This window comes from Hemibagrus wyckioides, linkage group LG29, assembly GCF_019097595.1.
Source record: "Hemibagrus wyckioides isolate EC202008001 linkage group LG29, SWU_Hwy_1.0, whole genome shotgun sequence".
Classification (NCBI taxonomy): Eukaryota; Metazoa; Chordata; class Actinopteri; order Siluriformes; family Bagridae; genus Hemibagrus; species Hemibagrus wyckioides.
Window position 1 is genome coordinate 20,606,020 of NC_080738.1, and position 24,669 is coordinate 20,630,688.

Here is a 24,669-nt window from a genome sequence, read left to right on the forward strand (position 1 = left end):
TATCTGTGTTAGCATTCAGTCTCTGTGTTCACACCGCACCGCTATCTGTGTTAGCATTCAGTCTCTGTGTTCACACCGCACCGCTATCTGTGTTAGCATTCAGTCTCTGTGTTCACACCGCACCGCTATCTGTGTTAGCATTCAGTCTCTGTGTTCACACCGCACCGCTATCTGTGTTAGCATTCAGTCTCTGTGTTCACACCGCACCGCTATCTGTGTTAGCATTCAGTCTCTGTGTTCACACTGCACCGCTATCTGTGTTAGCATTCAGTCTCTGTGTTCACACCGCACCGCTATCTGTGTTAGCATTCAGTCTCTGTGTTCACACCGCACCACTATCTGTGTTAGCATTCAGTCTCTGTGTTCACACTGCACCGCTATCTGTGTTAGCATTCAGTCTCTGTGTTAGCATTCAGTCTCTGTGTTCACACCGCACCGCTATCTGTGTTAGCATTCAGTCTCTGTGTTCACACCGCACCGCTATCTGTGTTAGCATTCAGTCTCTGTGTTCACACCGCACCGCTATCTGTGTTAGCATTCAGTCTCTGTGTTCACACCGCACCGCTATCTGTGTTAGCATTCAGTCTCTGTGTTCACACCGCACCGCTATCTGTGTTAGCATTCAGTCTCTGTGTTCACACCGCACCGCTATCTGTGTTAGCATTCAGTCTCTGTGTTCACACCGCACCGCTATCTGTGTTAGCATTCAGTCTCTGTGTTCACACCGCACCGCTATCTGTGTTAGCATTCAGTCTCTGTGTTCACACCGCACCGCTATCTGTGTTAGCATTCAGTCTCTGTGTTCACACCGCACCGCTATCTGTGTTAGCATTCAGTCTCTGTGTTCACACCGCACCGCTATCTGTGTTAGCATTCAGTCTCTGTGTTCACACCGCACCGCTATCTGTGTTAGCATTCAGTCTCTGTGTTCACACCGCACCGCTATCTGTGTTAGCATTCAGTCTCTGTGTTCACACCGCACCGCTATCTGTGTTAGCATTCAGTCTCTGTGTTCACACCGCACCGCTATCTGTGTTAGCATTCAGTCTCTGTGTTCACACCGCACCGCTATCTGTGTTAGCATTCAGTCTCTGTGTTCACACCGCACCGCTATCTGTGTTAGCATTCAGTCTCTGTGTTCACACCGCACCGCTATCTGTGTTAGCATTCAGTCTCTGTGTTCACACCGCACCGCTATCTGTGTTAGCATTCAGTCTCTGTGTTCACACCGCACCGCTATCTGTGTTAGCATTCAGTCTCTGTGTTCACACCGCACCGCTATCTGTGTTAGCATTCAGTCTCTGTGTTCACACCGCACCGCTATCTGTGTTAGCATTCAGTCTCTGTGTTCACACCGCACCACTATCTGTGTTAGCATTCAGTCTCTGTGTTCACACTGCACCGCTATCTGTGTTAGCATTCAGTCTCTGTGTTAGCATTCAGTCTCTGTGTTCACACCGCACCGCTATCTGTGTTAGCATTCAGTCTCTGTGTTAGCATTCAGTCTCTGTGTTCACACTGCACCGCTATCTGTGTTAGCATTCAGTCTCTGTGTTCACACCGCACCACTATCTGTGTTAGCATTCAGTCTCTGTGTTCACACCGCACCGCTATCTGTGTTAGCATTCAGTCTCTGTGTTCACACCGCACCGCTATCTGTGTTAGCATTCAGTCTCTGTGTTCACACCGCACCACTATCTGTGTTAGCATTCAGTCTCTGTGTTCACACCGCACCGCTATCTGTGTTAGCATTCAGTCTCTGTGTTAGCATTCAGTCTCTGTGTTCACACTGCACCGCTATCTGTGTTAGCATTCAGTCTCTGTGTTCACACCGCACCACTATCTGTGTTAGCATTCTGTCTCTGTGTTCACACCGCACCACTATCTGTGTTAGCATTCAGTCTCTGTGTTCACACCGCACCACTATCTGTGTTAGCATTCAGTCTCTGTGTTCACACCGCACCGCTATCTGTGTTAGCATTCAGTCTCTGTGTTAGCATTCATTCTCTGTGTTCACACCGCACCGCTATCTGTGTTAGCATTCAGTCTCTGTGTTCACACCGCACCGCTATCTGTGTTAGCATTCAGTCTCTGTGTTCACACCGCACCGCTATCTGTGTTAGCATTCAGTCTCTGTGTTCACACCGCACCGCTATCTGTGTTAGCATTCAGTCTCTGTGTTCACACCGCACCGCTATCTGTGTTAGCATTCAGTCTCTGTGTTCACACCGCACCGCTATCTGTGTTAGCATTCAGTCTCTGTGTTCACACCGCACCGCTATCTGTGTTAGCATTCAGTCTCTGTGTTAGCATTCAGTCTCTGTGTTCACACTGCACCGCTATCTGTGTTAGCATTCAGTCTCTGTGTTCACACCGCACCGCTATCTGTGTTAGCATTCAGTCTCTGTGTTCACACCGCACCGCTATCTGTGTTAGCATTCAGTCTCTGTGTTCACACCGCACCGCTATCTGTGTTAGCATTCAGTCTCTGTGTTAGCATTCAGTCTCTGTGTTCACACTGCACCGCTATCTGTTAGCATTCAGTCTCTGTGTTCACACCGCACCGCTATCTGTGTTAGCATTCAGTCTCTGTGTTCACACCGCACCACTATCTGTGTTAGCATTCAGTCTCTGTGTTCACACCGCACCGCTATCTGTGTTAGCATTCAGTCTCTGTGTTCACACCGCACCGCTATCTGTGTTAGCATTCAGTCTCTGTGTTCACACCGCACCGCTATCTGTGTTAGCATTCAGTCTCTGTGTTAGCATTCAGTCTCTGTGTTCACACTGCACCGCTATCTGTGTTAGCATTCAGTCTCTGTGTTCACACCGCACCGCTGTCTGTGTTAGCATTCAGTCTCTGTGTTCACACCGCACCGCTATCTGTGTTAGCATTCAGTCTCTGTGTTCACACCGCACCGCTATCTGTGTTAGCATTCAGTCTCTGTGTTAGCATTCAGTCTCTGTGTTCACACTGCACCGCTATCTGTGTTAGCATTCAGTCTCTGTGTTCACACCGCACCGCTATCTGTGTTAGCATTCAGTCTCTGTGTTCACACCGCACCGCTATCTGTGTTAGCATTCAGTCTCTGTGTTCACACCGCACCGCTATCTGTGTTAGCATTCAGTCTCTGTGTTCACACCGCACCGCTATCTGTGTTAGCATTCAGTCTCTGTGTTAGCATTCAGTCTCTGTGTTCACACTGCACCGCTATCTGTGTTAGCATTCAGTCTCTGTGTTCACACCGCACCGCTATCTGTGTTAGCATTCAGTCTCTGTGTTAGCATTCAGTCTCTGTGTTCACACTGCACCGCTATCTGTGTTAGCATTCAGTCTCTGTGTTCACACCGCACCGCTATCTGTGTTAGCATTCAGTCTCTGTGTTAGCATTCAGTCTCTGTGTTCACACTGCACCGCTATCTGTGTTAGCATTCAGTCTCTGTGTTCACACCGCACCGCTATCTGTGTTAGCATTCAGTCTCTGTGTTCACACCGCACCGCTATCTGTGTTAGCATTCAGTCTCTGTGTTCACACCGCACCGCTATCTGTGTTAGCATTCAGTCTCTGTGTTCACACCGCACCGCTATCTGTGTTAGCATTCAGTCTCTGTGTTAGCATTCAGTCTCTGTGTTCACACTGCACCGCTATCTGTGTTAGCATTCAGTCTCTGTGTTCACACCGCACCGCTATCTGTGTTAGCATTCAGTCTCTGTGTTCACACCGCACCGCTATCTGTGTTAGCATTCAGTCTCTGTGTTCACACCGCACCGCTATCTGTGTTAGCATTCAGTCTCTGTGTTCACACTGCACCGCTATCTGTGTTAGCATTCAGTCTCTGTGTTAGCATTCAGTCTCTGTGTTCACACCGCACCGCTATCTGTGTTAGCATTCAGTCTCTGTGTTCACACCGCACCGCTATCTGTGTTAGCATTCAGTCTCTGTGTTCACACTGCACCGCTATCTGTGTTAGCATTCAGTCTCTGTGTTAGCATTCAGTCTCTGTGTTCACACCGCACCGCTATCTGTGTTAGCATTCAGTCTCTGTGTTCACACCGCACCGCTATCTGTGTTAGCATTCAGTCTCTGTGTTCACACCGCACCGCTATCTGTGTTAGCATTCAGTCTCTGTGTTCACACTGCACCGCTATCTGTGTTAGCATTCAGTCTCTGTGTTAGCATTCAGTCTCTGTGTTCACACCGCACCGCTATCTGTGTTAGCATTCAGTCTCTGTGTTCACACCGCACCGCTATCTGTGTTAGCATTCAGTCTCTGTGTTCACACCGCACCGCTATCTGTGTTAGCATTCAGTCTCTGTGTTAGCATTCAGTCTCTGTGTTCACACTGCACCGCTATCTGTGTTAGCATTCAGTCTCTGTGTTCACACTGCACCGCTATCTGTGTTAGCATTCAGTCTCTGTGTTCACACTGCACCGCTATCTGTGTTAGCATTCAGTCTCTGTGTTCACACCGCACCGCTATCTGTGTTAGCATTCAGTCTCTGTGTTAGCATTCAGTCTCTGTGTTCACACCGCACCACTATCTGTGTTAGCATTCAGTCTCTGTGTTCACACTGCACCGCTATCTGTGTTAGCATTCAGTCTCTGTGTTCACACCGCACCGCTATCTGTGTTAGCATTCAGTCTCTGTGTTAGCATTCAGTCTCTGTGTTCACACCGCACCGCTATCTGTGTTAGCATTCAGTCTCTGTGTTAGCATTCAGTCTCTGTGTTCACACTGCACCGCTATCTGTGTTAGCATTCAGTCTCTGTGTTCACACCGCACCACTATCTGTGTTAGCATTCAGTCTCTGTGTTCACACTGCACCGCTATCTGTGTTAGCATTCAGTCTCTGTGTTCACACCGCACCGCTATCTGTGTTAGCATTCAGTCTCTGTGTTAGCATTCAGTCTCTGTGTTCACACCGCACCGCTATCTGTGTTAGCATTCAGTCTCTGTGTTCACACTCAGTCTCTGTGTTCACACCGCACCGCTATCTGTGTTAGCATTCAGTCTCTGTGTTAGCATTCAGTCTCTGTGTTCACACCGCACCGCTATCTGTGTTAGCATTCAGTCTCTGTGTTAGCATTCAGTCTCTGTGTTCACACTGCACCGCTATCTGTGTTAGCATTCAGTCTCTGTGTTCACACCGCACCACTATCTGTGTTAGCATTCAGTCTCTGTGTTCACACCGCACCGCTATCTGTGTTAGCATTCAGTCTCTGTGTTCACACCGCACCGCTATCTGTGTTAGCATTCAGTCTCTGTGTTCACACCGCACCACTATCTGTGTTAGCATTCAGTCTCTGTGTTCACACCGCACCGCTATCTGTGTTAGCATTCAGTCTCTGTGTTAGCATTCAGTCTCTGTGTTCACACTGCACCGCTATCTGTGTTAGCATTCAGTCTCTGTGTTCACACCGCACCACTATCTGTGTTAGCATTCTGTCTCTGTGTTCACACCGCACCACTATCTGTGTTAGCATTCAGTCTCTGTGTTCACACCGCACCACTATCTGTGTTAGCATTCAGTCTCTGTGTTCACACCGCACCGCTATCTGTGTTAGCATTCAGTCTCTGTGTTAGCATTCATTCTCTGTGTTCACACCGCACCGCTATCTGTGTTAGCATTCAGTCTCTGTGTTCACACCGCACCGCTATCTGTGTTAGCATTCAGTCTCTGTGTTCACACCGCACCGCTATCTGTGTTAGCATTCAGTCTCTGTGTTCACACCGCACCGCTATCTGTGTTAGCATTCAGTCTCTGTGTTCACACCGCACCGCTATCTGTGTTAGCATTCAGTCTCTGTGTTCACACCGCACCGCTATCTGTGTTAGCATTCAGTCTCTGTGTTCACACCGCACCGCTATCTGTGTTAGCATTCAGTCTCTGTGTTAGCATTCAGTCTCTGTGTTCACACTGCACCGCTATCTGTGTTAGCATTCAGTCTCTGTGTTCACACCGCACCGCTATCTGTGTTAGCATTCAGTCTCTGTGTTCACACCGCACCGCTATCTGTGTTAGCATTCAGTCTCTGTGTTCACACCGCACCGCTATCTGTGTTAGCATTCAGTCTCTGTGTTAGCATTCAGTCTCTGTGTTCACACTGCACCGCTATCTGTTAGCATTCAGTCTCTGTGTTCACACCGCACCGCTATCTGTGTTAGCATTCAGTCTCTGTGTTCACACCGCACCACTATCTGTGTTAGCATTCAGTCTCTGTGTTCACACCGCACCGCTATCTGTGTTAGCATTCAGTCTCTGTGTTCACACCGCACCGCTATCTGTGTTAGCATTCAGTCTCTGTGTTCACACCGCACCGCTATCTGTGTTAGCATTCAGTCTCTGTGTTAGCATTCAGTCTCTGTGTTCACACTGCACCGCTATCTGTGTTAGCATTCAGTCTCTGTGTTCACACCGCACCGCTGTCTGTGTTAGCATTCAGTCTCTGTGTTCACACCGCACCGCTATCTGTGTTAGCATTCAGTCTCTGTGTTCACACCGCACCGCTATCTGTGTTAGCATTCAGTCTCTGTGTTAGCATTCAGTCTCTGTGTTCACACTGCACCGCTATCTGTGTTAGCATTCAGTCTCTGTGTTCACACCGCACCGCTATCTGTGTTAGCATTCAGTCTCTGTGTTCACACCGCACCGCTATCTGTGTTAGCATTCAGTCTCTGTGTTCACACCGCACCGCTATCTGTGTTAGCATTCAGTCTCTGTGTTCACACCGCACCGCTATCTGTGTTAGCATTCAGTCTCTGTGTTAGCATTCAGTCTCTGTGTTCACACTGCACCGCTATCTGTGTTAGCATTCAGTCTCTGTGTTCACACCGCACCGCTATCTGTGTTAGCATTCAGTCTCTGTGTTAGCATTCAGTCTCTGTGTTCACACTGCACCGCTATCTGTGTTAGCATTCAGTCTCTGTGTTCACACCGCACCGCTATCTGTGTTAGCATTCAGTCTCTGTGTTAGCATTCAGTCTCTGTGTTCACACTGCACCGCTATCTGTGTTAGCATTCAGTCTCTGTGTTCACACCGCACCGCTATCTGTGTTAGCATTCAGTCTCTGTGTTCACACCGCACCGCTATCTGTGTTAGCATTCAGTCTCTGTGTTCACACCGCACCGCTATCTGTGTTAGCATTCAGTCTCTGTGTTCACACCGCACCGCTATCTGTGTTAGCATTCAGTCTCTGTGTTAGCATTCAGTCTCTGTGTTCACACTGCACCGCTATCTGTGTTAGCATTCAGTCTCTGTGTTCACACCGCACCGCTATCTGTGTTAGCATTCAGTCTCTGTGTTCACACCGCACCGCTATCTGTGTTAGCATTCAGTCTCTGTGTTCACACCGCACCGCTATCTGTGTTAGCATTCAGTCTCTGTGTTCACACTGCACCGCTATCTGTGTTAGCATTCAGTCTCTGTGTTAGCATTCAGTCTCTGTGTTCACACCGCACCGCTATCTGTGTTAGCATTCAGTCTCTGTGTTCACACCGCACCGCTATCTGTGTTAGCATTCAGTCTCTGTGTTCACACTGCACCGCTATCTGTGTTAGCATTCAGTCTCTGTGTTAGCATTCAGTCTCTGTGTTCACACCGCACCGCTATCTGTGTTAGCATTCAGTCTCTGTGTTCACACCGCACCGCTATCTGTGTTAGCATTCAGTCTCTGTGTTCACACCGCACCGCTATCTGTGTTAGCATTCAGTCTCTGTGTTCACACTGCACCGCTATCTGTGTTAGCATTCAGTCTCTGTGTTAGCATTCAGTCTCTGTGTTCACACCGCACCGCTATCTGTGTTAGCATTCAGTCTCTGTGTTCACACCGCACCGCTATCTGTGTTAGCATTCAGTCTCTGTGTTCACACCGCACCGCTATCTGTGTTAGCATTCAGTCTCTGTGTTAGCATTCAGTCTCTGTGTTCACACTGCACCGCTATCTGTGTTAGCATTCAGTCTCTGTGTTCACACTGCACCGCTATCTGTGTTAGCATTCAGTCTCTGTGTTCACACTGCACCGCTATCTGTGTTAGCATTCAGTCTCTGTGTTCACACCGCACCGCTATCTGTGTTAGCATTCAGTCTCTGTGTTAGCATTCAGTCTCTGTGTTCACACCGCACCACTATCTGTGTTAGCATTCAGTCTCTGTGTTCACACTGCACCGCTATCTGTGTTAGCATTCAGTCTCTGTGTTCACACCGCACCGCTATCTGTGTTAGCATTCAGTCTCTGTGTTAGCATTCAGTCTCTGTGTTCACACCGCACCGCTATCTGTGTTAGCATTCAGTCTCTGTGTTAGCATTCAGTCTCTGTGTTCACACTGCACCGCTATCTGTGTTAGCATTCAGTCTCTGTGTTCACACCGCACCACTATCTGTGTTAGCATTCAGTCTCTGTGTTCACACTGCACCGCTATCTGTGTTAGCATTCAGTCTCTGTGTTCACACCGCACCGCTATCTGTGTTAGCATTCAGTCTCTGTGTTAGCATTCAGTCTCTGTGTTCACACCGCACCGCTATCTGTGTTAGCATTCAGTCTCTGTGTTCACACTCAGTCTCTGTGTTCACACCGCACCGCTATCTGTGTTAGCATTCAGTCTCTGTGTTCACACTGCACCGCTATCTGTGTTAGCATTCAGTCTCTGTGTTCACACCGCACCGCTATCTGTGTTAGCATTCAGTCTCTGTGTTCACACCGCACCGCTATCTGTGTTAGCATTCAGTCTCTGTGTTCACACCGCACCGCTATCTGTGTTAGCATTCAGTCTCTGTGTTCACACCGCACCGCTATCTGTGTTAGCATTCAGTCTCTGTGTTCACACCGCACCGCTATCTGTGTTAGCATTCAGTCTCTGTGTTCACACCGCACCGCTATCTGTGTTAGCATTCAGTCTCTGTGTTCACACCGCACCGCTATCTGTGTTAGCATTCAGTCTCTGTGTTCACACCGCACCGCTATCTGTGTTAGCATTCAGTCTCTGTGTTCACACCGCACCGCTATCTGTGTTAGCATTCAGTCTCTGTGTTCACACTGCACCGCTATCTGTGTTAGCATTCAGTCTCTGTGTTCACACCGCACCGCTATCTGTGTTAGCATTCAGTCTCTGTGTTCACACCGCACCACTATCTGTGTTAGCATTCAGTCTCTGTGTTCACACTGCACCGCTATCTGTGTTAGCATTCAGTCTCTGTGTTAGCATTCAGTCTCTGTGTTCACACCGCACCGCTATCTGTGTTAGCATTCAGTCTCTGTGTTCACACCGCACCGCTATCTGTGTTAGCATTCAGTCTCTGTGTTCACACCGCACCGCTATCTGTGTTAGCATTCAGTCTCTGTGTTCACACCGCACCGCTATCTGTGTTAGCATTCAGTCTCTGTGTTCACACCGCACCGCTATCTGTGTTAGCATTCAGTCTCTGTGTTCACACCGCACCGCTATCTGTGTTAGCATTCAGTCTCTGTGTTCACACCGCACCGCTATCTGTGTTAGCATTCAGTCTCTGTGTTCACACCGCACCGCTATCTGTGTTAGCATTCAGTCTCTGTGTTCACACCGCACCGCTATCTGTGTTAGCATTCAGTCTCTGTGTTCACACCGCACCGCTATCTGTGTTAGCATTCAGTCTCTGTGTTCACACCGCACCGCTATCTGTGTTAGCATTCAGTCTCTGTGTTCACACCGCACCGCTATCTGTGTTAGCATTCAGTCTCTGTGTTCACACCGCACCGCTATCTGTGTTAGCATTCAGTCTCTGTGTTCACACCGCACCGCTATCTGTGTTAGCATTCAGTCTCTGTGTTCACACCGCACCGCTATCTGTGTTAGCATTCAGTCTCTGTGTTCACACCGCACCGCTATCTGTGTTAGCATTCAGTCTCTGTGTTCACACCGCACCGCTATCTGTGTTAGCATTCAGTCTCTGTGTTCACACCGCACCGCTATCTGTGTTAGCATTCAGTCTCTGTGTTCACACCGCACCGCTATCTGTGTTAGCATTCAGTCTCTGTGTTCACACCGCACCGCTATCTGTGTTAGCATTCAGTCTCTGTGTTCACACCGCACCGCTATCTGTGTTAGCATTCAGTCTCTGTGTTCACACCGCACCACTATCTGTGTTAGCATTCAGTCTCTGTGTTCACACTGCACCGCTATCTGTGTTAGCATTCAGTCTCTGTGTTAGCATTCAGTCTCTGTGTTCACACCGCACCGCTATCTGTGTTAGCATTCAGTCTCTGTGTTAGCATTCAGTCTCTGTGTTCACACTGCACCGCTATCTGTGTTAGCATTCAGTCTCTGTGTTCACACCGCACCACTATCTGTGTTAGCATTCAGTCTCTGTGTTCACACCGCACCGCTATCTGTGTTAGCATTCAGTCTCTGTGTTCACACCGCACCGCTATCTGTGTTAGCATTCAGTCTCTGTGTTCACACCGCACCACTATCTGTGTTAGCATTCAGTCTCTGTGTTCACACCGCACCGCTATCTGTGTTAGCATTCAGTCTCTGTGTTAGCATTCAGTCTCTGTGTTCACACTGCACCGCTATCTGTGTTAGCATTCAGTCTCTGTGTTCACACCGCACCACTATCTGTGTTAGCATTCTGTCTCTGTGTTCACACCGCACCACTATCTGTGTTAGCATTCAGTCTCTGTGTTCACACCGCACCACTATCTGTGTTAGCATTCAGTCTCTGTGTTCACACCGCACCGCTATCTGTGTTAGCATTCAGTCTCTGTGTTAGCATTCATTCTCTGTGTTCACACCGCACCGCTATCTGTGTTAGCATTCAGTCTCTGTGTTCACACCGCACCGCTATCTGTGTTAGCATTCAGTCTCTGTGTTCACACCGCACCGCTATCTGTGTTAGCATTCAGTCTCTGTGTTCACACCGCACCGCTATCTGTGTTAGCATTCAGTCTCTGTGTTCACACCGCACCGCTATCTGTGTTAGCATTCAGTCTCTGTGTTCACACCGCACCGCTATCTGTGTTAGCATTCAGTCTCTGTGTTCACACCGCACCGCTATCTGTGTTAGCATTCAGTCTCTGTGTTAGCATTCAGTCTCTGTGTTCACACTGCACCGCTATCTGTGTTAGCATTCAGTCTCTGTGTTCACACCGCACCGCTATCTGTGTTAGCATTCAGTCTCTGTGTTCACACCGCACCGCTATCTGTGTTAGCATTCAGTCTCTGTGTTCACACCGCACCGCTATCTGTGTTAGCATTCAGTCTCTGTGTTAGCATTCAGTCTCTGTGTTCACACTGCACCGCTATCTGTGTTAGCATTCAGTCTCTGTGTTCACACCGCACCGCTATCTGTGTTAGCATTCAGTCTCTGTGTTCACACCGCACCACTATCTGTGTTAGCATTCAGTCTCTGTGTTCACACCGCACCGCTATCTGTGTTAGCATTCAGTCTCTGTGTTCACACCGCACCGCTATCTGTGTTAGCATTCAGTCTCTGTGTTCACACCGCACCGCTATCTGTGTTAGCATTCAGTCTCTGTGTTAGCATTCAGTCTCTGTGTTCACACTGCACCGCTATCTGTGTTAGCATTCAGTCTCTGTGTTCACACCGCACCGCTGTCTGTGTTAGCATTCAGTCTCTGTGTTCACACCGCACCGCTATCTGTGTTAGCATTCAGTCTCTGTGTTCACACCGCACCGCTATCTGTGTTAGCATTCAGTCTCTGTGTTAGCATTCAGTCTCTGTGTTCACACTGCACCGCTATCTGTGTTAGCATTCAGTCTCTGTGTTCACACCGCACCGCTATCTGTGTTAGCATTCAGTCTCTGTGTTCACACCGCACCGCTATCTGTGTTAGCATTCAGTCTCTGTGTTCACACCGCACCGCTATCTGTGTTAGCATTCAGTCTCTGTGTTCACACCGCACCGCTATCTGTGTTAGCATTCAGTCTCTGTGTTAGCATTCAGTCTCTGTGTTCACACTGCACCGCTATCTGTGTTAGCATTCAGTCTCTGTGTTCACACCGCACCGCTATCTGTGTTAGCATTCAGTCTCTGTGTTAGCATTCAGTCTCTGTGTTCACACTGCACCGCTATCTGTGTTAGCATTCAGTCTCTGTGTTCACACCGCACCGCTATCTGTGTTAGCATTCAGTCTCTGTGTTAGCATTCAGTCTCTGTGTTCACACTGCACCGCTATCTGTGTTAGCATTCAGTCTCTGTGTTCACACCGCACCGCTATCTGTGTTAGCATTCAGTCTCTGTGTTCACACCGCACCGCTATCTGTGTTAGCATTCAGTCTCTGTGTTCACACCGCACCGCTATCTGTGTTAGCATTCAGTCTCTGTGTTCACACCGCACCGCTATCTGTGTTAGCATTCAGTCTCTGTGTTAGCATTCAGTCTCTGTGTTCACACTGCACCGCTATCTGTGTTAGCATTCAGTCTCTGTGTTCACACCGCACCGCTATCTGTGTTAGCATTCAGTCTCTGTGTTCACACCGCACCGCTATCTGTGTTAGCATTCAGTCTCTGTGTTCACACCGCACCGCTATCTGTGTTAGCATTCAGTCTCTGTGTTCACACTGCACCGCTATCTGTGTTAGCATTCAGTCTCTGTGTTAGCATTCAGTCTCTGTGTTCACACTGCACCGCTATCTGTGTTAGCATTCAGTCTCTGTGTTCACACTGCACCATTATCTATTATCCACCACTACTATCACTATTTTTCAGTCAGAACTTCACACTGCACGGTTTTGAGTCACCTAAAGGTCCAAATTATTAGCATGCCAAATATTTCACAGGCATTGGCGACGCATCATTCTCTCTGATCATGTCTTTGGTAATTCACACAGCGTTATTTTCGCTCGCATGAACGAGCTCTGATTTGCCTCGGATTTCTGGCATTTGTCTGCGATTTCGCAAAACCTGTCAGCGACTGAAAATCAGGGCTAAAATTGTGCAGTGTGAACTTGGCATAAGAAACACCTGAAATATAACAAATAAAGTTTTAAAATTAAAAAGGCCATCTCCTGTGTAATGAGTAGGAGTGTCCATCGAGTTCTGGGGCTTTTGGTTCGAAAGGAGCTGTATGTGCCTTTCTTTAGCTAGTGTAGAGAATTGATTTTTTCTATTTTACTCACACCCACAGGCGAGGGGTAAGTAAGTGTTACGCTGCTCAGTTTTATAACGGCTTATAGACCAGCTTAAAGTTACGATTTTTCAGGATTTATTTCTGAATTTATTGATTTATTTAGACGGAACCATTGTAATCCGGTCATTGATGCTGGCGTCCAGTGCATATTTAGTGTTTACAACTTGTCAGGACTTGGTCAGTGATATTGTTATTTGTGGACAAGTTCCGCTTCCGGGTTGTTTTAGCCGAGTTGAGTGACAGTTGTATTGTCCAGTCCGCAGAGGGATTGTGCAAGGTACCCCAGCTGTAAGAATGGGTGGAATCGTACTGGATTATGTAGCTCTGTGCAGTGTGCTGTCTGTTGCCCACCGTAGCCTAGTGGTCAGTCCCAGTTCTGTTCTGAAACATGAGTTCTCGAGTTCTGCTGTTTTATCTGTTAATGTGAGTCTGCCTCATTCCCTCATGTGTCTTTATTTTGAAAAATCTACATGACAAACAAATCTGCAGCTTTTTCAAAGTGACAGAACATCGAGTGCTAAGTTTCATCTGGGATTGCAAAAAAAGAGACATGGTGATTATAGGTTTTCAGTAAAAGAAAAATGTTACCATTTAATTTGGAAACAATTCTTTTATTAAACAATGGATGAAACAGAATGAATAGATTGTGTTTGGCTACTTAAGATTATTTTATTATACTGATTGATTTGATAAATTTTATTAAAAATTGTTTAGTGTAAAATACACTGATTTGTGAGCATGTGGATGTTTGCACCACAAATACATGAGATATGATCAATTAAGCAATGTAGAGCATGAAACCAAAACAGCCAAACAGCTGTCGGAACTCAGAGCCCCCTCCGAGTGGACATATCACAGGGTGGAATTTTAGATTGGGTCAGTTTCTATTGTGTCCATAATCTTACCCAATGAGCTCAATTAACTATCAAATACCTAGCCAAAATAACGGAGATCTCACGCAGCAGATGAGAAGAAGTAGGTTTCTTTATTCAGACATGCAGTCAATCACATGCATTTCTGAAGAGAGCAGCTGGTCTGAAAAAACACGAGAAATTCCCCTCTACTTATACCCCAGGTGCCCCATGGCGCCTCCTTGTCTCTAATTTGCATATTTTCAAAATATTTTGAATATTTCACATTTTATATTTTACATACGGGTCGTTTCGACCGCACACACTGCTCCCCACAGATCATCTTGGCCTCGCTTGCTGCCTTCCACAACAATGTTTAAATACCCTGATCTCTTCTTCTACATTATTTTGACATTTCCTTATCTGCTTGATCCAGGTTAGATGGTTAGACACGCTGCTATGTTTAAGTAAGCCTTGCAATTATGCTGTCTCATATCCTCCCCGCTTCATCGCTGGCGTTCCAATGCTGTTGTGACCATAGACTAGATCACACTGCCCTAACAGCCCACCACTGTCATATCACAGTAACCTGGCTCCACACCCACTGTTTTCCCCTTGCCTTAGTGCATATCTTGGGCCCTGAGCCTTTAAGCCTTTCATTGCCTTTTTTTCTTAGTGCCTGCAAAGCTTTATTTAAGATTACGTAGTAGACAAGATATGCACCTCACTCAGCTGTAACTTCTAATGTTTTCTCTTTTTCTATGTCCAGTCTCAGTGTGAATATTATACTAGCACACTAATAATAAAGCAAGCCAGCTTTTAAAATAATAGCTAAATAATTTTGATAGGTAGATACTACTTTTAGGCAGAATATTGCTAAATTAAAGCTAAGTATATTGCTTTTAGGCCAGTTCAAGGTATATAATTCTCTCCGACACAGCATCTCAAAACAGAAACAGAGCTGAAAGGTTGATATTGTAGTTCCCCAGAGCAACTCTATCATTAGATAAGTAAGAAATTTGCAGCAGTAAAGTGATTCCTTTGATAAGTAAATGAAGCAGTTTCACTACAGATCTAAAAGCATTACATGGACATATGATGATTTTTCTACACATCTTTAACATACTTATTTGCACACACTGTTCATACTGCAGTTAAATGTGTCCTGAATCTGATGTGTTGACACAGATCATCAAAAAATATATATATATTTTTAATTTCGACGTTCGGCTCACTTGTACTGGATCAGTTAAAATAATTAGATTTTTATGTTTTTATTATTGGTATTTATCACAATATAAAGGCAATCATATATCAGGGAAAAGTAATCTTCTCATACTAGTCCCAGAACATGTGGAAAAATGTGGAAAAAACAAATCAGATTTGAGCAATGCATTCTAATTCTTTAGGCTTGTATTGCTGTTTATGACACTAATGACATTCCATACGTTCTTGTTCTGTTAATAATATATCTTCTCCGCTTTAGTGCCCATCTAATGACCACAGCTATAAGACACACCATGATGATCAGTACACCGAGTGAAATGAGGATAGCAGTCAGGTTCAGGCCTGGATCTGAGGTGGGTGGGGGTCTAGAAGTTGGGACATACTTGGTTACTTGAGCAATGTTGGATACCTCAGACTTTGCAGCCTGTTGGTCCTCTGACTGAATAGCAATGAACAGTGTGGTGCCATGTTGAAGTGTAATAGTGGGCTGGAAAGTGTGTTTCTCATCCGAGCCGAACTCTTGAGGCACGAGTCCAGAAGTGTTGACCAGATTAGCGCTGCTGAAGCTGTTTTGGAGCGTCTTAAAATCTTCACTCCACCTGATTTCATAAGATTCGGCTTAAAGGAAAAAGCATTTACAGTGTCAGAGATTCTTATTCATACTGAGTAAATTCTCTGAGGCTATGGACCAAATCTCTCATATGTACAATAAGGGTGGACAAGGGAATATACTGTATATATGTATATTGTAATGAAGCACGCGAGGCTCACGTAGTAGAATCCATTCGCAGATCTTTATTCACAAAATCGACAGGCAAAGACGGTATCGATATGGGACAGCAAAAGAGTCAAAAACCGGAACGCAAACACACTGTAACCGAAACACAAAACCAAACTCGTAATCAAGAAGCAAGACAGACAAGGATCATACACGAGGAAACGATACTTCACGTGGGACAGAGGGAGCACGCTGCTTAAAAGCTCTAGAGAACCGGAAATGAGTTCATGGCAGTCAATATTCGGGCGACGGCTCCCCCTGGTGTTCTGGCTCTGTGTGGGTTGTGACATACAGTATATATATATATATATATATATATATATATATATACAGTATATTGCCAAAAGTATTCTCTCACCTGCCTTGACTCTCATATGAACTTAAGTGACATCCCATTCCTAATCCATAGGGTTCAGTATGACGTCGGTCCACCCTTTGCAGCTATAACAGCTTCAACTCTTCTGGGAAGGCTGTCCACAAGGTTTTGGAGTGTGTTTATGGGAATTTTTGACCATTCTTCCAGAAGCGCATTTGTGAGGTCACACACTGATGTTGGACGAGAAGGCCTGGCTCTCAGTCTCCGCTCTAATTCATCCCAAAGGTGTTCTATCGGGTTGAGGTCAGGACTCTGTGCAGGCCAGTCAAGTTCCTCCACACCAGACTCTGTCATCCATGTCTTTATGGACCTTGCTTTGGTCACTGGTGCACAGTCATGTTGGAAGAGGAAGGGGCCAGCTCCAAACTGTTCCCACAAAGTTGGGAGCATGGAATTGTCCAAAATGTCTTGGTATGCTGAAGCATTCAGAGTTCCTTTCACTGGAACTAAGGGGCCAAGCCCAGCTCCTGAAAAACAACCCCACACCATAATCCCCCCTCCACCAAACTTTACACTTGGCACAATGCAGTCAGACAAGTACCGTTCTCCTGGCAACCGCCAAACCCAGACTCGTCCATCAGATTGCCAGATGGAGAAGCGCGATTCGTCACTCCAGAGAACGCGTCTCCACTGCTCTAGAGTCCAGTGGCGGCGTGCTTTACACCACTGCATCCGACGCTTTGCATTGCACTTGGTGATGTATGGCTTGGATGCAGCTGCTCGGCCATGGAAACCCATTCCATGAAGCTCTCTGCGCACTGTTCTTGAGCTCATCTGAAGGCCACATGAAGTTTGGAGGTCTGTAGCGATTGACTCTGCAGAAAGTTGGCGACCTCTTCGCACTATGCGCCTCAGCATCCGCTGACCCCGCTCCGTCAGTTTACGTGGCCTACCACTTCGTGGCTGAGTTGCTGTCGTTCCCAAACACTTCCACGTTCTTATAATACAGCTGACAGTTGACTGTGGAATATTTAGGAGCGAGGAAATTTCACGACTGGATTTGTTGCACAGGTGGCATCCTATCACAGTTCCACGCTGGAATTCACTGAGCTCCTGAGAGCGACCCATTCTTTCACAAATGTTTGTAAAAACAGTCTGCATGCCTAGGTGCTTGATTTTATACACCTGTGGCCATGGAAGTGATTGGAACACCTGATTCTGATTATTTGGATGGGTGAGCGAATACTTTTGGCAATATAGTGTAGATAGATAGATAGATAGATAGATAGATAGATAGATAGATAGATAGATATGATTATTTGTATGGTATTATATATACTTTATGTATAACAGCAAACAGTATGTGAGATTAATTTCTCACATAACTTTTAATAAATACACCACATCTGAAAATCTGAAGAAACCTTTTTTCACCAATAACAAATCAGTTTAATTGTATGACTACTTCAAACTTGTCACAGACATTGAAATAGTGTCAAATGTGTTGGATAGTAAAGATTCTGTGTAAGCTTGACTCACCTCTTCCCAGATCATAATCACCACCAGGAGCCGTCCAGCTAAGGAGCACGGTGTCCTCCTGTAGTTTTGCAATCAGATCTGTGATCTTATTCGGAGGGAAGTTTATAGAAATATCATTTTTCACTACAAAACTCTGCCCAGTTACTGTTCTGGTGAAGCTGCCCACATCAACTGGCTGCAGGTTTACAGGTGGCTCAGGAGGGTTTAATTTCACTTCTCCTGCAAAGAGGATGCAGATACCAGTTATTGCTGTATTTTTAATTCTTTATTTAGTTGATTGTTTATTTAGTTCTTTTTTGGTCAAATATAGATAAACCTGTGGGATCAAACTGGATATTGTTCTGTTCCGTGTTAGCTCTCTCTGATAACCATTCACGATTTGCCTGAACTCTGCCTGTTTCCTGTTTCTGAGGGTGATTCAAGTTTTGTCTGGCTGTTCCTTAAATAAAACTCTTGACAACATTTGCATCAGTGCCTCAGTCTATAAATCCTGGGGTTACAGTCATGTGTCTAATAAACACAAACAAGGTCTATTACTTTTTGGGTAATTACATTTTTAACAACACCTTTGGAGAACAAACTAGATGCAAGCAGACAAATTACACATTCAACTTACAGATGACACGAAGGGACAGATGACAGAAATGTAACTAGTCTCTTTTGTTTTCCAGAAATAAATTTCTATAGACTTTTTCTATAGACTGATCACTGGAAACACACCATGGACCTTAAACACTTGACTTGGGCTTGCTCATTTGTCTTTCGCTCAATGTGTTTCTCTGTGTATGCATAATAGTTTTCTAAGACCTCATGCTACAGGTCTCATCCATCATGTTTTCTTAAAGAGTAAAGTGAAAGTCCTAACATGTGCAGCACCTTTGTGTGGTCTTAATGAGCTGCAGGAATTCTTGACTGGTCAACTGGTCAGTTCTGACTGAGTGATAATAGTAGGCAGTGCTTACCATCATCAATATATCCAGGGATGTAGAGAGCACCACTGTGTCTGTAGGGAGGAAGCTGGACTTCTGTCTGGTTTTGTTCTGCTCTCACTTTTAGACTGTATTTTCCTTGTAATAATTTAGTTAAATATCTGCAATAGGTGCCATCCCCTTTAAAATAATCAGATCCTGTAAAAAAACAAAAAAAACAAAACATGGAAAGGGTGCTATTTAGCAAATGTTATGAATCATTTCCACACAAAGTAGGATTTAATGCAAGTCAACATGTTACCAGTGTTACCTGCTCCGTTATCATATAGCTGCAGTCTGACTGATTGTCCTTTATCTGACTCAAGTGTTGCCCAAACGCTGGTCCCCAGCACAGGGTTATAATTCTGAGTGACCTCAGCCAACACGACCAAAGGTTTGGTGCCGTCACTGGTCTGCTGGATCGTTCGAATTGTAACTGTGACTGGATAAACATCTTCATGAGCTGCTTGACTAATTGCTATTAAACTAATTGCCTGGGCAGCTGTGCCTTCACTGAAGAACATGTACTTCCAATCACCTGTCTGCAAGAAAGGTAATGAAACGGTGTGCATTCTTTTGTTTTTTATTGTCTTTATTCAACATTACAGTAAACAATGTTTACCTCTGCAGTTCCTGGAATTGTAAGAGTAATGGTGTTGGCAATGTTGGAGGTGATTCTCTGGTCGTAAACCGAACCATTAGGGGACTGTAAGTACACAGTGGGTGCGCTAGTTTCATAAGTGACTGTAAAGGTGGTTTGGTTTCCTACAGTCCTGTCAATGGTAACTGTTCCGTTGAACCAACCTGCAACTTCCTTTCCAGTGCTTTCAAGCTGTTAAGAAACAAGTTATTTGATGAATAAATAGACTGACTGATACTGAGATACTGGGAGTGTATCACTAACCTGAATGGGCTGTGTCATGGGATTTCCATCAAACATTGTCATTGAGGAAAAGACATCCACAAGCTTGTGGGAATATTCAGAATCTGGCACTACAAAAAACTTTCCCCCTGCAGTATATGAACAATAATCAAAATCCAAAGCAACACTGCTGAAGTGTTCACCAATCCACTGTAGAGCTGAAACAACCAACTCTGTGACATTATGTAATATTACACATGTGAAATCTCACCTGTTTGATCTGCCATGGTCGTCAGTACACTGTCTGCATTTGGGCCAAATGATATGGTGTGAATGATTGCACCACTTTGAACAGCTTCCTGTAAACACTCTTGAACATTATCAGTTGCTTCCCCATCTGTGAGAAATATTATTTCATCTCCAGTTGTTTGATCGTCATCATTTTGAAGAACCTGAAATAAAAATACTGGCATTAAACACTGCAGACTGATTATCTTTCAGATCATTCTTAATTCTAGACCAAAGAGAAGTTTCAGCATTTAATACTGTGAAGGTGGAATTTAGTCAAAGAGTGTAGGAGGAGTCTTCACACGAGTCTCTCACCTTTAAGGCTTCTCTGAGTCCTTTACAGATATATGTTTCTCCATTTGCAGTTGTTGGCAACATATTTTTTAGTCTGTCTCTTGTGGCTTGTCCATCTATTAAAGTCAGTGTGCTGAGTACTTTAGCATTGGTGCTAAACGTCACAAGAGCCACAAAATGTTGTTCTTGTATCCACTGGTTTATAAAAACTGATGCAGATTGTCGTTGTTGTACTATTCTTGAACCCTTTAAAGGGAAAAAACATTTATTTTCTATAAACAGATCATTTTTGAGCATTCTGGAATGCACTGATGGTTTTCATTTTATTTGTTAGGTGTAAATTTCTATGGGAAAATGCTAAAAAAAACTTTTACTTGAAGTAAGTTGTTACTGTATCAGATGAATGCTTAGCTAAACTTCCAAATGTTGAGAGCATTGGTTTATGCATAGCTCTCTTACGATCACACCATCTCAGTGGATTTCAGCTCTGGACTTTGACCCTTCTATTCCATTACAGTCAATTTTTCCCCATGTAGCCATTCAGATGACTTAGAGAAGACCCAAGTTCAGACCAGGTTCATTTTTGGAAACAATGACTACATTGTACATTTTTTAAGGTTTATAGAAGTTCATGAGAACCATAAAATTATTATTTAGGCCCTGATAAAAAAAACAAAAAAAAAACATAGTGCTGAAGGAGGGTGTACTTTCTTTTTCCCATAAATACATTTTATTACAACTTAGAGGTTTTGTGTAGGATCATTGTCTGACCAGGTTTTGAGAGATTGCTTTAGTATTTCTAGATAATCCTCCTTCCTCATAATTCTATCTATTGTATTTGCACCGGTCCTTTTTTCAACACTTTGGGTCCCCAAGAAACTGAGCTTTTGATTGGCCTTAGGTGTGAATGTGTGTGAATTGTCCCATGCAGGGTGGATTGCTGTCATGTGACTCGACTTCAGATCCATTTTGCCCCCAACAAGGTTAAAGTGATTAATGAAATCTAACACATTATGATCAGCTACTGTCATAAGATTTGTTTTAGTGTTTGCCTCATTTTTTGTGGGAAGGAGATGCCACCCACATGCAGCCAAGACACGCTTGTCACATGACTGCTGCCCAAGTGCTGAAAAGACAGCATGGGGTTATAGACAGACAGGAAGCATGTGGCTGCAGGCATAGAGTATAAAAGGGTACACACACACACACACACACACACACACAGAAACACACACACAGAGGTGACCAAGTTCTCCTGGAAATATAGACTCATGCTTCCTTCTCTCTTCCAGAGGTCATGGTGCACCTCACAGAGCTTCCAGAGTTCTGCCATCACCTAGAAGCCCACGATGACAGCACACCTCCCCTCCAGTTCACTCTCAGTTCTCTCACTACTCTTTTCATCATGAATCCTGAAATAAAAGAGTACTTTCTCCCTGTCTCAGTCTCCTGAGTGTCTGTTTCACCCACTGCAGCTTTAAAGTAGTTTCAGTAACCCGTTCATTTTAAATAATGACAAAAATCTGCTACCTTCCACTGGTTGTAGCCAGCAGTTTGCTTTGTTGGGTTATTTTATGTGAATTAATATACCGTCATGCTTCCTGAGACATCAAGCACGAGGCAGACGGCCCGACGCCCCCTCTGTAGGACTCTGAATGTTGGAGCTGGCGGTGGAGATGGAAGAGGCTTTAGATTGCGAAGAGCATCTTTGTCTACAGATTCCTGAAAGATCACTGTACGTGTTGCTTTTTTACACTTTGAGTTCTGTTCATTGGGGGCTTCAGCGTTATGTTCCTCTTCGTTACAAAATGCTTTTACCTACAAAATAGTCAGTGTGTATGACAAAGGTATCAAGCAAAACATGTTTTAATTAAAAAATGGTTTGGAAACTATGTTGAACAGTAGCCATACTCACTGAACTCATGCTGGGCGAGTACATTATTGAGACATTTGTATTTTGGTTTATTTCTGGATAGAATTTACAGCTGGATGTGGGAAGGCCAGTTTCATCAGTCCGGCAAGGTTGAGTTGTGTTATTAATAACTTCTAATGTCTTTCCTGAAATCTTATCACTACACCTGAAAAAAAACCCATTAACACATTACTGACAACTCCTGCTGTATTATATATTTATGTTTAATAGTATTTGTTCTGTTATAGAGAGGTGAAAATAGGACCTTGTTGATTCAAATGATTCATTCTGACCAGCAGACAGGTAAAATGCCTCTTTATTATTATATTCATCAAATACTCCCCATCTGAGGTGAGCCCATTCATGAACAAAAACTCTTCCTGAAAGTAAAACAGGTAGAATATTATATTTAGTTGCTACAGAGGAAGTTAGAAATAATACATTTCTATGAGCTGACGACCTCTTGCCCCTTGATCACTGTTTTTAGTGTGTGTGTGTGTGTGTGTGTGTGTGTGGTAAACACAGGGTAGTTCTCACCTTTATGTCCATATACAATTTTGCACAGATTTTTGTCTAACAGATACTTTGGGGTGAAATGAATGTATTCAGCCTCAGTTCCACAGCCTGTGACTTGGTGAGTGTATGGTGCATCACCAAATGCAGAATTTGCATCATCAATTCTTATTCTGCCCTAAAAACAAAACGTATAGAATATTTTGTAGATACTATATTAATAACACACAGAGTTTGTGGAATAAATAAGAGCCGTGTCCATAAATGATCCTCAGCACTGAATGAAAGTCGTACCTTGTCGAAGGTTTCTGTTGTTGCTCGCTCGTACTTTCCTGTAGTCCAGTTTGGTGGTACTAATATCTTCACCTCCTTGAAGTACAGCTTGTGGTCTAAAGCTTCAAACAGATATTCTGATCCACTGATGATCATGCCCTGTGAAGACAGAAGGAGTGGGATGTTTATGTACAGTATGTGTGTAATTTAATGTAAGTAATCAGACTTTACTGAGCATTTCACTGCACATGTAGCCACACTGTTTCTCAGGTACACTATTCCACCCAGCCCTAGAAGATACCTGGAGCATTTCTCAACCTGGCTCAAGCAAAACGTTTGTAGATATACACTCACCTTCCACTTTATTAGGTACACCTGCTCATTCATGCAATTATCTAATCAGCCAATCATGTGGCAGCAGCACAATGTATACAATCATGCAGTAAGATCAGGAGCTTCAGTTACTGTTCACATCAAACGCCAGAATCAAGAATAAAGTCTGATGTCTGAGACTTTAACTGTGGCGTGGTTGTTGGTGTCAGATGGGTTGGTCTGAGTATTTCAGAAGCTGCTGTTTACAGCATTCTACTCCAGAATTATTCTTCACTTTGAAAAATATGATGGTAAAAATTACGTTTGAAGACGGTCAGTGACTCAGCTGTATGGACAGCTAGGGAAGTTCATTCCACCGCCTCAGTGCCAGAACAGAGAAGAGTCTAGATGTAGACCTACCTCTTACCCTGAGAGATGGTGGGACCAGTGGAGAAGTGCTAGTGCTACACTCTTTTAGCTTCTGTCCATTTCCTTATGCCATCTGTCTTATCAACACCTTGATTTAGCCTGACATTACACCGAATCAGCAGAGGATTAAATCTATAGGCACACTGACTACTGACCGCTTCCACTGCCCCATAATACATCATGCTGTTTGCAGGTGTGGTGCCTGTGGTGGGGAGGAAGAATAAAGACTCAAATGTAAAAATTAAGTTCAATGTAGATAAAGATGAAAACCAACCTTGAATTTCCGACTACACCACTTGGGCACAGCCCAAGAAAATGAACTGAGCCCAACAAGGCTCACACAGATTCGTTTGTCACACAGGGTCAGAAGCAGTAGGGTTCCATACAAAAATATTTTATTTAAGTTGAGAAAATACAATGTAAGAAAATAAAACTTCATTCATTTACACCCAAACATCTAAAACTGCATCTCTTAATGACAGTTAGACAAGGACAGGCTCTTGTTCTCAAGTAAGATAGAACAATTCAATTTCTATTATTAATACACATACACCCAGTGCACTCACAACCACCTCCCAAGGAGCACGACACCCGTGTAGGAAGCACTGCACCAAGGAGGAGCCATGGTTCCTGCCAACACAAGAGATACAAATTAAAACAAAGAAAATCAACACAATTACAACTGGTGGATGACACTTGGTTGTCCACCCCAAAATAAACTAACAAGAAATAAACAAAACTAACGTTCAGTTAATAGCTGAAACCCACCATTCAGAAATGTACAATATACATATAAAAATAAAGAAATTAACTACAATATGGGATTTGTCTAAAGAGAGACAAAGCCCAAAAAAGGGAAAACACAAGCTTAAATACAACAGAGTATAACTAAAAAGAAAAATTATTAACTAATCTTAATAAAAATAACCAAACAAAAGGAAAATAAAATAATGTATAGCGGCAACACTAATGTCAGAAA

The 24,669-nt window shown here is 44.4% G+C and overlaps 1 protein-coding gene across 3 annotated transcripts in view; it reads right to left on the reverse strand.

Moving 5' to 3' along the window:
• Positions 1-24,669, reverse strand: part of LOC131349309 (calcium-activated chloride channel regulator 1-like) — a 53,191-nt gene that overhangs the window by 23,603 nt on the left and 4,919 nt on the right. Inside the window, exons 2-14 of one of the 3 annotated variants that reach the window (XM_058384901.1) lie at positions 22,971-23,108; positions 22,701-22,854; positions 22,429-22,543; positions 22,167-22,329; positions 21,842-22,069; positions 20,273-20,497; positions 19,941-20,121; positions 19,712-19,818; positions 19,430-19,639; positions 19,079-19,349; positions 18,802-18,966; positions 17,840-18,058; positions 13,858-15,824 (exon numbers count right to left, since the gene is read on the reverse strand). In XM_058384901.1, coding sequence (XP_058240884.1) covers positions 15,403-15,824; positions 17,840-18,058; positions 18,802-18,966; positions 19,079-19,349; positions 19,430-19,639; positions 19,712-19,818; positions 19,941-20,121; positions 20,273-20,497; positions 21,842-22,069; positions 22,167-22,329; positions 22,429-22,543; positions 22,701-22,854; positions 22,971-23,108 — 2,598 coding nt within the window. In that variant the 3' untranslated portion in view covers positions 13,858-15,402. Of the gene's footprint in view, positions 1-13,857; positions 15,825-17,321; positions 17,546-17,839; positions 18,059-18,801; positions 18,967-19,078; positions 19,350-19,429; positions 19,640-19,711; positions 19,819-19,940; positions 20,122-20,272; positions 20,498-21,841; positions 22,070-22,166; positions 22,330-22,428; positions 22,544-22,700; positions 22,855-22,970; positions 23,109-24,669 lie in introns of those variants that run through there. The other 2 variants (XM_058384902.1, XM_058384903.1) reach the window with 2 other exon arrangements.